The sequence below is a fragment of the Cryptotermes secundus genome, unplaced genomic scaffold (genome assembly GCF_002891405.2).
Source record: "Cryptotermes secundus unplaced genomic scaffold, Csec_1.0 scaffold807, whole genome shotgun sequence".
In the NCBI taxonomy this organism is placed as follows: domain Eukaryota; kingdom Metazoa; phylum Arthropoda; class Insecta; order Blattodea; family Kalotermitidae; genus Cryptotermes; species Cryptotermes secundus.
In genome coordinates, this window is record NW_019744128.1 from 3795 (window position 1) to 17256 (window position 13462).

A 13462-nucleotide genomic window follows, 5' to 3' on the forward strand; every position below is an offset into this window, starting at 1 on the left:
CCCACAGACCAGACAACTCAGTGGTACTTCCCCATGCTCCATTCCCCCCAACAGTATCAATCTTGTGATGTACTGTTTTCAGAGACAAGATCCTGATGACTAAGCCATTGCATTATAATGCTTAAATCTCTTTCAGAGGTGGAAGGCCACTACCAAACTTTTGGTGAAGTTAAGGTTAAATTTTTTATTTTACTCCTTTAGTTATTTATTTGAAAAAAATCTGTCACTCTCGTTTAATTATAAAGAAGTAATGACAAGAGAGTGCGCACTTTTGTTTGCTCTCACAGGTGCTTGTTGTTTCCAGAATAACTTCATTCAATTTGTTCTAACACTGATATGTTGTCTTCTGTTACAGGTCAGATGAGTGTAGCACAGCCCTTTACATGGGGGGATGAAATTTCTTTACTGGATCCTGATCCAGAGCTACCCGACCTGAAATTGCCATCAATAGAGAAATGGATAGGCGAGACCAGTGCTGAAAAATTGACAGTGGCAAGCTCACTGGAGAAGCCAGTGTTTGAAAAGACAGAAATTGATAAGTCAAATTTATATGGGAATGAGACTCAGAGTCCAGCATTGGATGCTATGGAAGTTGTTAATGACAATTATGATGATGATGATGATGGTGATGAAGACGATGATGATGGCAGTAGTATTGTGGAGGAGAACCAATCTGATTATTCCAGTATCAGGATTGGGAAGATTCAAGGTAAGAGTCTACAGAAAATAGGGAAGACTGCCACAAGCAGGGACGTGATCAAAGTAGGGCAGGAGCATAACCCTTGTAGGAAGTTAATGCTTCATAAATCAGAGGGCATTTTGTTAGTAGGCAGACCTGTTGTCAGGTGGCTTGATTCAGTTGAAGAAGCTTTGGAGGCAGTGGGCATTAGAAATTTGAGATGAAAGACACAGGATCACAGCTAGTGGAAAGCAGTCATAAAAGAATCCAAGGTTTATCCATGGACTGTAGCACCTGTGGAAGAAGTCATAAGCAAGACAAAAAAAGTCATTGACCTGCTCACCTGGAATAAATTAATATTGTGAGATGGAAGCCAGGCATTCGTTGTAGTTTTTTATGGTAACTGACTTTAAGTTTTTCTAACTTCTAGAAATTAATATTTTTATGTTCAAAGCACCTTTCTAACTACCTTCTCAGCTTCAGAGTGGCCAGATTAAACGTGACTTAATTGTGCATATCAAACACATTACAGAACTTTTAAAGAATTAAGTTGACATATTTTATTGTTTTGTGTTTTTATATTGAGAGAGAATGTCAGGCATCTCCCAGTAGCAACATAAAATATATAATTTTCCCATCATTAGAAGTTTTGAGCTCATAATAAACTACATAACAAATTTGAAAAAAGAAATATAAATCCATGTTAAACAAAAAGCTCAGCACCCAAGCACAAAGTGACACACCTGATGGTGACCCAGTAAGGGTTGGAACATGTCATGTTAACATTTTAATATAAAGAACCTGTGTTAGTATTTTTGTGCGATTTGTCGTGTCGACGGATATAAATATGCCCATTTTGAATGACACACAACAGGATGCAACACATAAAAATTCATTTGTGAATTTTGAAACCAAAGAGCAGTCGCGGTGGGTGCACATACATTCACCAAACAATCTAAAAAAGTTTAAACAAATGTCTGCCACGAAGCTGATGGCAGCTGTTTTCTGGGACAGGAAAAGAGTGCTGATGATGGAAGTCATGCAACAAGGGACCACAGTAACATCAGAAGTGTATTGCAAAATGCTAAAGAAACTGCATAGGGATGGCTATTCAGAAAAAAAAGGTGCAGAATGCTGACATACAGTGTGGTGCTTGCCCATGACAGTGCATGTCTGCATACAGCTGCTCACACTTGAGCACTGCTGGAGCATTTCAGCTGGGAGTTGATTATCATCCTAACAGCCCTGATCTCACTCCGACCAACTACCACCTATTTTCCTACCTGAAAAATTGGTTGGAATCACAACAATTCAACAATATTGAGGATTTGATGAAAGATGTCAAAATGTGGCTTAGCTCACAGGCGGCAGACTTCTTTGACACAAGCATACAAGAACTTATTCCCTTATATGGAAAGTTGTCTCAATTCCAGCAGTGACTCCATTGACAAGTAGCTTAAGTATGTACATATTTTCTTATGCATAATAACTTTTTTTTAATGGCTGACTGGAAGTTACTTTCCACATAGCCCTCATATGTTCTGTGGACCTAAAGGCTTGAATTTGTAACAAGTCAAAGCATGGTTAAGTCAATACATTTCAAAACTGGAACTTAGAAACATGTAAAGTACAAATACAATATGGTACAAAACAATACAATTAAAACAGAATTTTAGAAACAGTCCTGGGTACAGTATGTTTATGGATGAAACTTTGTATGATGGTCTCACTAGTCTATATACAGCAAGGTTGTGATTAATGCAATATTTCATTTAGTATGAATTGTACAATGTTACGAGGTCTTGTTTAATGTGAACCAGAATTCAGTTAATGTGAGGCCAGCACATGTGCAGTTGATCTTACTGTTAGGGTTTTAGATGCTGCAGGTGGTAGTGATTTTGAAAAAGAAACTGTTATAGAAGAAATAACAAATATCGGAAGTGAACTTGGATTTGATGGCCTATGAAATGACAATGTTCAGGAACTGCTCAGTTCACGCTGGAAATTTACTGATGAACTTTTACATTTAGATCAACACAGAGCATTTGGAGAAGCAAACAAAGATGCCAAAGAATGAGATAATGTGCAATTGAAGGAGTTTACTCTCAAGCAATTTGAAGATATCTTTAGAGCTGTAGAAGTCATGAAGCAAAGAATTATGGCTGGTGGCCCTAACCTCAATTGAAGCATGCAAATGCATTGAGATGTGGACGAAGTGCTCTGTGTCTAACAGCATATGTATGAAGATTTAAAGAAAGAGAAAACAGTTCAGTCCGTTTTGCTAAAATATTTTGAAAGGCAATAATGATGTTTTCATGATTTTAAGCTTACCTTTAGGAAAAATATTTAGAATTTCTTTGTTTTTATTTTGCTCTCTGTAACTACTGTATGACTTGTTAATAATAAATTAAAGTATATTATTTTTATCCTTTACTATAATATATCATTAATAAACATGCAAAAACTTACGTTTACATTTTATTTTGTCATTGTTTCAGATAATGAAGATATAGGCCCACAGAGTCCCACAAGAGGTACAACTCCGAAACATCCATTAGTGGCCGCCATAACACCTCAACTTTCATCTCAGAGCGATGATGTCAGAGATGAAGAAGGAAGTCTCATTATGTCATCTCCATCACCAGTAGCTTCCCAGGGTTGTTCTGTGCCTTTTCAAGTGTGTGATGTTGGATCATTCACAGATGCTGCTGTTCCTCTTGTGTACTGTTCTAGACATCTGGCTGCTTCTTTCCTACTGACAGGATGTGCTGGCTTCACAATCACTGACAGTAATGTCAGGGTCAGTGTGAAGGCACTTGCTCTCAGCTGCATAGCCAACATTCTCCGTCTTTCCCCCAGTATTATATTTCTCAGCGTAGACAAGAATAAGGAACCCACTGGAATACAAGATGGTAATAAAATACATACTTCAGTCCATTAAAGTTGGTGGGCTTAACACATTGAGGGCTGGTAATTTGGTTGCCCAGTGCATCTGTTGTTTCTAGCCACTTTCTAAGATGAAACAGTATTTTGCAAAAGCATTCATGACTCTTTGACTAATCCTCATACTTGGATGATTTGAAGACTGGAGTGTATAGGAATGTTCAGCAAGCATTCATTGCTAATTATATTTACAGTACTTGTATTGTTGTCAGTGTCTTCACTCTTGCTAAAATATAATCTTTATCTGACATTGTGTTCGCACAGACAGACGCTCTGTTATTACATCTACCATAGATGATCTTTCATTACTAACCAAAACATTTATACTATTATTATAGGCATATCACTATATTCATGAAAGATAGATCCTGGGGTAATTGCATGTAGGAGATAATTCATGAAGAAGGTTACCGTCTCAATAAATATATGTATGTATCACTAATTCAGTAGCATGATGCTGGGAACCAGATCTTAGCTTGGGATTATTGACTAGTAATAGAACTGAAAGAAAGTGGGTGTCCTTGGAACTGTGCCTGCTAAAATGTTCTGCTGAAAAGTATATTCATTGCTGAATTTGTGTATTTATGAATATGTATGCATTTTACTTTTCTCTTCAGACACTGTTCTCATGTTGCCTGATCCAAGCAGGTGTGTCACCATGATTCCATTGTAGTATGTTATTGTTGATGCTTCCCAGCTTCCATTTACAATTTTATCTCACAGTTCCTCAACAGTTTGTAGCTCCTTTGTGCAAAGATGAGAGAAAATTGTCAATGTGAAATCTGTAGCTTACACTTTCTGCTTTCCTTGTGAGACTTTTTATTATTTCATATTTAGCTACCATCAGGCCTCTTGCATTTTGTCTGTCCTTTACCACTTATACAGTCATGTTGTTAGCATAGCTGTTCCTGTCCCAAGTCTATCCCCCATCACTCCCTCTCCTCAAGTACAACCATATGAGAAAACATTTCTTTCACTTAACTTTTTGGCTAGTATAATGAGAGTAGCAGATATTTTTGTCTTAATGCTATCTCATTCAGGTGATACTATCACAGAGTTAACAAGTCACAGCAGGAATGCACAGTGGACATATGTATAAACCAGTAGAGAAAAGTAATTAGTGTCATAGCTGCTTTATGTTGGTTCCAAATGAAGGGGTAAAGCCACACTATATTCTTACATGCAGGCAACTGGATTTGCAAGTGTGCCATCATAATGGTGCAATGCATAACCCAGAAATGTTAATGAATTATTCATTTCTCTGCCCACAGCTTTTGCACTGTTACTTAACATTATTCACATTTTGTGCCCTTGGGGGGGGGGATAGTAGTTGCACAGAAAATACAAAATAAGATACTGTATTAATGTCAAAACTATACTACATCTATACCACGGAGCTCCAAGCAGTTAATTACATGTATACAAGTCTAGAATATACCATTATATCCGCGGGAATATAACAAAATTGCAACAACTGACTTGATGATATGGAATATCACATGAAGAGTTTTTAACCTTATTTTACACCATAACTTTCGTTTTTATAATAAGTTTATAGTTCATTGTATTTTTATGCCTTATATTAATTATCAAGTATCCAGCTTCACTATCGGAATTGCAGTTCAGTGGTGTGTATATGGTAATCATGTGTTTGCCTGGTGATGGCTTTATGAGCTGAAACATGTAGCTGAGCTAATTTTAGCCTTGACCATTGTATTGCTATGTTGTGACGGACTCTAATAAAGAATTGTATATAATAGCACAACAGGATGCACGAAATGAAAATTGTACTATAACCCTCAAGACAGAAAATGTTGAAATTAAGAATCTATGGCATGTAGGACAGATCAATTATAAAACAGAGTATCTTCTGCTGACAATAATTCAAACAAAAATGTAAGCATAATGCATATTATTATGTAGTATTTTGCTGGTAGGCTAAAGGCAGAGACTTGGGCAGGATGCAGTAATGCATCTGTAATGGTTTTTAAGGACTGCCGTAACTTGAATGTTTAAACAGTTTACATGTAGAGAACTTTAAAACTCCCCTTCTTTCATGCAGAAGTTACATTCTGAAATTTTACCTATTCTATACGCATACATTTTCACCCTAGAACATTCATATTGTATTTACATTAGAGTTCTGTTTCTTTTCAGTACATGGCTCAAATGGTGTTCAGACTTTGAGTGATGTGTTATTGTTTGCAAGTCATCCAGATCCACAACTTCGTGGCATCACTAGCACTGTCATTGGCTGTTTACTTCAGTCAGCTTTAATACAGTCTGGTGGCAACTTTCGCAAATGGGTGGAAACGGAGTGCAAGCGGAATTTTGGTGCAAGTGAAATTTCAGTCCCAGAATTAACGAAACTGTTGCTTAAAGTAAGTCTAACACTTTGGGAAGTGACTGTTATAAGGATGTCTGTTCTTGATATAAAGTGAGTAAAACCATGTAAATGGTGGTGTGAACATTAACCATTAAGTAATTGAATTTAAGTTTTCTCTCCTTCTAACCTCCATACGATGAAGGTGTATAGAGGGCACAGTCTTAGCTCTGCTTATACTAATTGTTGGAACCGTGTGCTGTGTGATCAGCCTGACACTTTGGTAGCTTTACCCTTTGGGGAAGCACCCATTATATTTGTTGCAGTAATTTTGTGCAAAGGATGCATAAAAAGGTGTTCTTACCAATGTTTGGTGTAGATGTTACAGATTAAAACATATACAGTTCTGTTTTTAATTTTTCTTATTATTTTAGGGTTTGGAAGACAAATCATCTGTGTGCTGCCGTCAGACACTTTTAGCAGTGAGTCTTTGCCTGCCTGAGCTTTTGGAAAGTGCAGAGAGTCAGTCTGCTGCAGCCATACTGAGGGCTTTGCCTCTTTTAGTGAATAATTCATATTGGTTGGTGAAGGTGAGTTATAACAACTGGAGACTTCAATGTGATGTAGAATTGTACTGATCAAATCACATTCTGTCAGTGGTTCTAGTCACGTATTTATGTCCCAGGCTTGGGAGCAAGATTTGGCATATCATTCTGGCAGTTGATCATTGTTATCCTGAAGAGGCAACTTCAGGAAAGTTCAAGTACCGTTTTTCACACTAACATAACATTAGCCATAGTCAGTGAATCAGTGTATAATTAAGGAGTGAGGAAGTTTCAAAAGAAAATGGTGTGTTGACTGATTTAGAAGTTCAGGCTCTGAGACATAACAGTTCTGTGTGTTGGCTAGATCAAGGAGCTTATAGATTCTGCTTTGATTCCCCACAATTTTAGGAAGGTAGGCTTTGGTCCTGGAAATCTGGGGAAGCTAACTGAGGATGTGGAACCAGTTAGCAATACGACCTTGGAATATCTACAAAAAATCTGGATTTTTCTTGTTTTTAGTAAAAAGTAAAGCTATCCCTGTACCAGGCTATGAAGGCACATAGGGTTGTGAGATGTTGAGGGTCCCACATTATCTAGACAATCGGCTCAAGGTTGTCAACCTCACACGCCGAAGCAGGAAGGATATCAGTGATAAAATGGACCTAGTTTAGAAAGATGCTGGAGATGTTAACCCTTCAAAGCGGGGCTGTTAATCGCCAAGCTGTAGCACGATGTGGGACCAGTATTTAAGGATTTTTAATTTTACTCAAGGAGGGTTAAAAATGACATGAAATTTGAACTGAAATAACTTTCATTGTTTCCTTTCAACTGGAATGAAATTGGGAATGCCAGTTCACTCTACACTCTAGATTACACACACACACACACACACACGTGCACACATTATATGTTACTTCAGAAAAATTTTTCTTTATGTTTTAGGCCTCAGAATGCTCATCAGGACACAGAGCAACATCACACTCCTAACAAGAAACTCCTGGCTTTCTGCTGAACACACGCTGTCTTGTCATTTAAGATTTCTTTTCTGTGGGAGGGACCCTTCAAATAAAATGTTGTTCTTTACATCTCTTCATTGTTGTCTTCAGGGGGGCATGCAGTAGCATAGTGGTTGAGGAGCTACGCTACAAGCCAGAAGGTCATGGGTTCAAGTCCCGATGAGGTCATTGGATTTTTTTTCAGTTGACCTAATCCTTCCAGCCCTGGAATTTACTCAGCCTCTAACAGAAATGGGTACCAGGAATTAATTAAATAATTTTCCTGGGGAGTAAAGCGTGGTTGGCGCGTAAGGCTGACAACCTTACCGCCATCTTTGAGCTGATTGTCTAGATGATGTGGGACCCTCAACGTCTCACAACCCTATGGGCCTTCATGGCCTGGTACAGGGATAGCTTTACTTACTTTTCATTGCTGTCTTCATCTTGTCCACCTGTCGCTTCACACTGCATGGAATACATCACCAGAAACCCTTCAATCAAGTCTAGTCTGAATTTCAAATGGTCAACTTTCTGACCAAAATTTTTGCTACAGATGAGGAAATTGGGAGCTGTGGAGTTGAGTTGCCTTTCTGAACAATTTCATATACCACTTATTCATCTTCTTTCCCTCCACTTCAAGCCATCCAGACATATGAGTGAAAGACTGCGCTTATGACTGCAGCATAGCCATACCTACTACTTGACCCTATGGCTATGTATTGAAATTCCTACTCATATGACACCAGAATACTGTGAATCCCCGACATGTCTACAATATATTTACAAGGATGATGAACAAAGAAGCTATTTGCAGAATTACATACAGCAAGCAGCGTTGTTAAAAAGACCATGAGATGGAAGCACAAATCACATTGTGAACCAGCTAATGACAGAACACTGAACACTGCAGCTACCAAAAAAGTAAAATGAAATCAAGGAAGATGAATCAGTTTTTATGTCCAGGGACGGCCTGTGTATTAGCTACAAATAGCTAACAGAATCACTTCAGTTGGCTGTCTAGAGCACACTTGTTCAGATTCCATAAAAATTATTTCCATGAAAGTTGGTGGTTTTTAGTGCATGACAGTGACAAAGGAGATAATTTGTTTTGCACATATTGGAAGACCATTTCTTTACCTACAAAAAGAAACACCAGATTGACTGTGGTAGTTCTAAAACTCATCATAATACACAGTAACAAATTTAATGCTCCATGGTTTATGCCAACCGTCCTACAGTGTATACACTTTTTCACCTTATTCTTCACTTCCACACTACATGTTTCAGCACTAATATGCCATCCTCAGGTGTCTTTATGCACGTTAAACTATTGTACTGCATGCCATGATGTCTTCATTCTAAAATGACTAAAATCTGTATTCGTCATATATGTCGATGAATTCTAAATAATAAAACTTTTCAGGATTCATCCTACGTCGCACTCAAACGCGAATTACGCCAATCCTCTTTTATGTGAGCATTCTTCCTACATACATTTGTGTATCGTGTTCTGTGTTGTGTTTTGCTCCTGTTACTGCATGTGTTGTACTGCTGGATATGTGTATGTGTTAGCATAAACCATGGACATGAATCAGTGTAACAGGACGCTAAAATATAACAAATTTAATGCTGCAAGCTGCAAGTTAACTTGTCATTTCAAGGCATGCAATGTGGGAAGAACACAAAACATACTCAGTACCCTTTATTAAAAAGTTATTCTTTTTTATTGCTAGTTGGGTGGGACTAAGTCCCTTGTACTCCACTTCTGGCCTATTGTACCAGCCCCAGATGATAAGTGAGGGTGAATGTAAAGCAATTGGTGGAATGAAGATTGGCAGGGGAAACCGCAGTACTCAGAGAAAACCACCTATTAAAAGGTTAAGAAGACAATATCATTACTCAAACTCCGACATGTTCTGAGATTTGAATAAAGTGAGGGGAAGTTCATAGAGTGCACTACTTCATATGTACCTGAGTACTTGTAGAGGACTTTTGTACTGGTAATTACATTCTTCAGCAAATTGGAAAAGACTACAAGCCAGGTGTGTTATAGAATTTTGTCAGGTTAACTATAATCTCTTACAGTGTTACACTTTAATTCTATTAATATGCAGTATAGTATGTGTGTGATTTCAAACATACGGCAGTGAATTAAGAATGGAAGAAACTTAAATGGTCAACATCTTTCGACTGCTAATGTTTAACAGATACTGATGATATTTTTGTTCAGATACATATTCATATTTTTTGTTTTTGGCAATCCATATATATATATATAATTGTGATTATATACCCATGTAATTAGTCATCTCTGTATTTTGTAATTTGTAAATAAAATCCATTTTGTCAAAATATATTTTAGTCTTCTCCATGTCACTAATTATTCCTTAAAGAATAAATCAATAGAATTTTAATTTCAACTTTCAACTTCATCACCACACACTTCCTCACAAAATAAGTTACAAATTTCAGCCATGCAACAAACTCTTCCTTGTCTGTTTCCTCTGCTACAGCAAATTTGTATGGCTTTAAATGAAGTAGCTTTGTCATCCTTTGCACTGTGACACTTCTTAATATTTTTGTTTCTAGTATTGGTTTCAACAGTAACCAGTATGTGCTTTGTCGTACTTTCTACTTCACAAAGAAAAGAACACACTTCTTTGTTGTGCAGTTCTTACAATGTGAGAATGGCCTCGTGAGTGACAGGCTCAATTGGAAATTAGTTGATTACAATGTGATAACATGCTAACACTGCCATGTAGGTTCTAGGATTTGTCAGACTCCTTATCTTATGAATTTATGTTTTATTTTCTTTATCCAGGTGAAGCTGGTGGAAGTGGTGGGTGAGTTGTCTTATGTTACAATCTACCACGTGATGGGCAACTCTGACTTCCAAGAGAAAGTGGTTAGTTCCATAGCATTTGTGTTCCTGAAGGATGAAGATGTCAGAGTGAGACATGCTGCAGCTAAAGCAATTGTAAGGTAAGTGTCTATTGGTGTAATGTTATGGAGGGCTGATTTTCTAATATTCTCGAGAACTTGGCTGTCACTATCATTATGATGTAAATAGGTTCTATGAAACACAGACAAACTAGCCCACCACAAACAAAGTCATCAGTTATTAGAATGGTAACAGGAAGAATTATAAAATTAGTATTGTCATGTAACTATTAAATCATTGTCCATTTCATGGTAAAGGCACAATAAATATGTTTCTGCTGTAACAGTAACCATGCAATAGCAGAAGAAGTGTTGGAAGCAGTTTTTTTATATGGTCTGTGCTGAGGTTATATAAGGTAAACTAACAGGAGTTTTTGGGAGTTGAGAATGTGAGAGACTTGCAGTCATGAGTTAGTTGTGAGGGGGTCCCCAACCAGCGAGGACAGGAGCCGTTGAGTCCAGAAGCTGTAGAAAGAATCCGTGTTGTCAAAAGTCACTACCAAGTAATGGGAATATGAAGACATAACAAACTGAGAAGATTTTGTGTGTGCTATAGTGAGAAGTCAAGTGTATGAATTAGCAAGAGCATCATAATTGCTTCTAGCTACAATTTTTAAGTGTTCAATAAATCCAGTTACCAATCTAAGCTCCATGTCTAGTCATTAACATGTGACAATATGTAACATGCATTTTTCAATTGTAATTTGGATCATAATATATAAATATTTGGGATATATACTGTGTACTGCTTTTACCTACATATAAGGTCCCTTTCCTGATGATGGAGGTAGTGTGTTCACCTGAAATGTTGGTATTCACCTGCTGGACTATAGAGAGTTGTAACCCAGAAACCCAGGATACAGAAAACCCTTACTTAAACGGGAAAGTGTTCGCTTCCATTGGCGTTAACATTATTAGCTAATCATATTGTATAATTAGTGATTTAAGTTGCTGGAACACCTGTATGAAAATCATGCGATGTGAAAGGTTATAGTAAATTCACATCCATATTGACTCTGATTCTTATTTTATTACTCCATGTTATGTGATATTTTTAGATGTGCACTGTAATCATTATTTCTATGTCCGGTTGCTTAACCACTACACCAGTAGATGTAGAGCTCTAAGCTAAACCTTAGCACTAGATTGGTCAGCCTCAGACTCCAGCTGCTTTACCACTGGGGAAGCAGCCCTCAGTACCCACTGAAAATGGTGCTAGGGTGTCAGCGCACATGGTAAGAGGCAAATTACTGACCATGCTAAGAATCAAACCCCTATTACTGATTTGTTATAATGTAAAGTAAAGAGTTATAATACGATATTGTAGACTGTATTATGAGCATATTCTTTTTAAAATAGTTTGATTATTCACTTCTTAATTGCTTGCCATTTTGTTCTCTTTGTTATGCAGACTTGTTCCAAAGCTGTTCTTCCCTTTGGACCACCCACAACAGGATGCAGCAACAGTGAAAGGAGCGGGCTACAGTGAACAGTTTCTGTCTGAAATGTTGGCACCTTCAAGTGATTCTAGTGGTTCATCTGCTTTCCTGCAGCTTACAAATATCAATAGTCTGCCGGCTCCGTTCAGTATTTACTCCCCTTATGCATTGTCTGGAAACTTAAATGGCTGTTATCATCAAAACATCGACACAGCTCTCTCTAGAATTGTGTCCCTTTTGTCCCATTCTTTACTTATGTCTTCCAGCAAATATCTCACAGTAAGTTTCATTCATAATGTTTGAAATTACATGACTCATTTCGCCAAACATCATGGTTGAGTGGGTAGTATGTTCAGGAACTCTTGGATTCAGATCTTGAAATCTCAGCTCAGAGACCGCATATCCTGACTGAGATCTTACTGCAGTTCTCCATCATTTAATACATATTATCACATTTCTTAGTGACTATAGAAGGTTTTGGATTGGTAATTGGATTTATTGAACTCTTACAAATCCGTGACTCTAAGTAATTATAACCATTTCACTAATTCACACACTTTACGGTTCACTAAAGCACACGCTTAAGTCTTCTCAGTCTGCTTTATCTTCACCATTCTCCTGATAATGGCTTCCAACATGAGACATTCCTCTTCCTGTGGGTTGCCTCAGCTAACAGCAACAACTCACAGCGACTGTACCATACCAGTCCTCAAGCTAGTGATATTCAACCTTTTTTTGTCTGCTTACCCCCAGATCTAATTTCTTCTCAACTTTTTATCCCCAGAGTTGTTGGTGTATAATTGAAGTTATACAGTCTATAATCTACACCTAAAATAAATTAAATAAATTACACCTGAAATAATGTATTAAATAGTAAGTTTAAAATGAGAAAAAGGAGAATCAAGTTATTAAATAACAAATATAGTATTGTCTATCATATAAAAATGAATAAAGGAACTAAGGTATTTTAGCAAAGCAAAATTATGTGGTTAAATATTTTATCAATTATTAATGTGGTTCTGACCTGTTAATGAGATGACTTAGCTTGTTTCTGGCACTCCAGCACCTCAATTCGGGGAAGAATTTTAATTTTACGTACCAAATATGTTGTCTTTGCCTATGCCAGGTTGAAGATGGTTGCTCTAAGTAACTCACTAACTCAGTTGGTTATGTTATATTTTAGCATCCTGTTGCACTGATTTAAGTCCATGATTTATATCACCGTCTTCTAGTGCATACACTTAACTCAATCAAAACGAAGACAGCACACACACACACATACCCAGCAGGCCCAGCATTATAACACATGCAGTCACAGGAGCAAGACACAACATAAAGCACAATACACACACGAAAATAGAAAGAGTGCTCTGACAGAAGAGGATAGATGTGACTCGAGTAGTGAGATACGACGTAGGAAAAATCCTGAACAATTTTAATATTTTTAATATTTGATATTTATCAATATATATGATAAATATATATTTTAATTATTTTAATATGAAGACGACAAGGCATGCGGTGAACTAGTTTAACGTTAATCGAATAAGCACCTGAAGATGGCACTTTTGTGCCGAAACATGTAGTGCGAGAGAGAG

General features: G+C 37.3%; 1 protein-coding gene across 1 annotated transcript in view; it reads left to right on the forward strand.

The window, feature by feature from the left end:
- Nucleotides 1-355: 355 nt before the first annotated feature.
- Nucleotides 356-13462, forward strand: part of LOC111874533 (huntingtin-like) — a gene marked incomplete at both ends in the record, with an annotated part of 40902 nt that continues 27795 nt past the window's right edge. The window contains 6 exon segments of the mRNA XM_033755488.1: nucleotides 356-709; nucleotides 3178-3591; nucleotides 5780-6003; nucleotides 6380-6535; nucleotides 10307-10467; nucleotides 11837-12143. Of these exon segments, the coding sequence (XP_033611379.1) occupies nucleotides 356-709; nucleotides 3178-3591; nucleotides 5780-6003; nucleotides 6380-6535; nucleotides 10307-10467; nucleotides 11837-12143 (1616 nt within the window).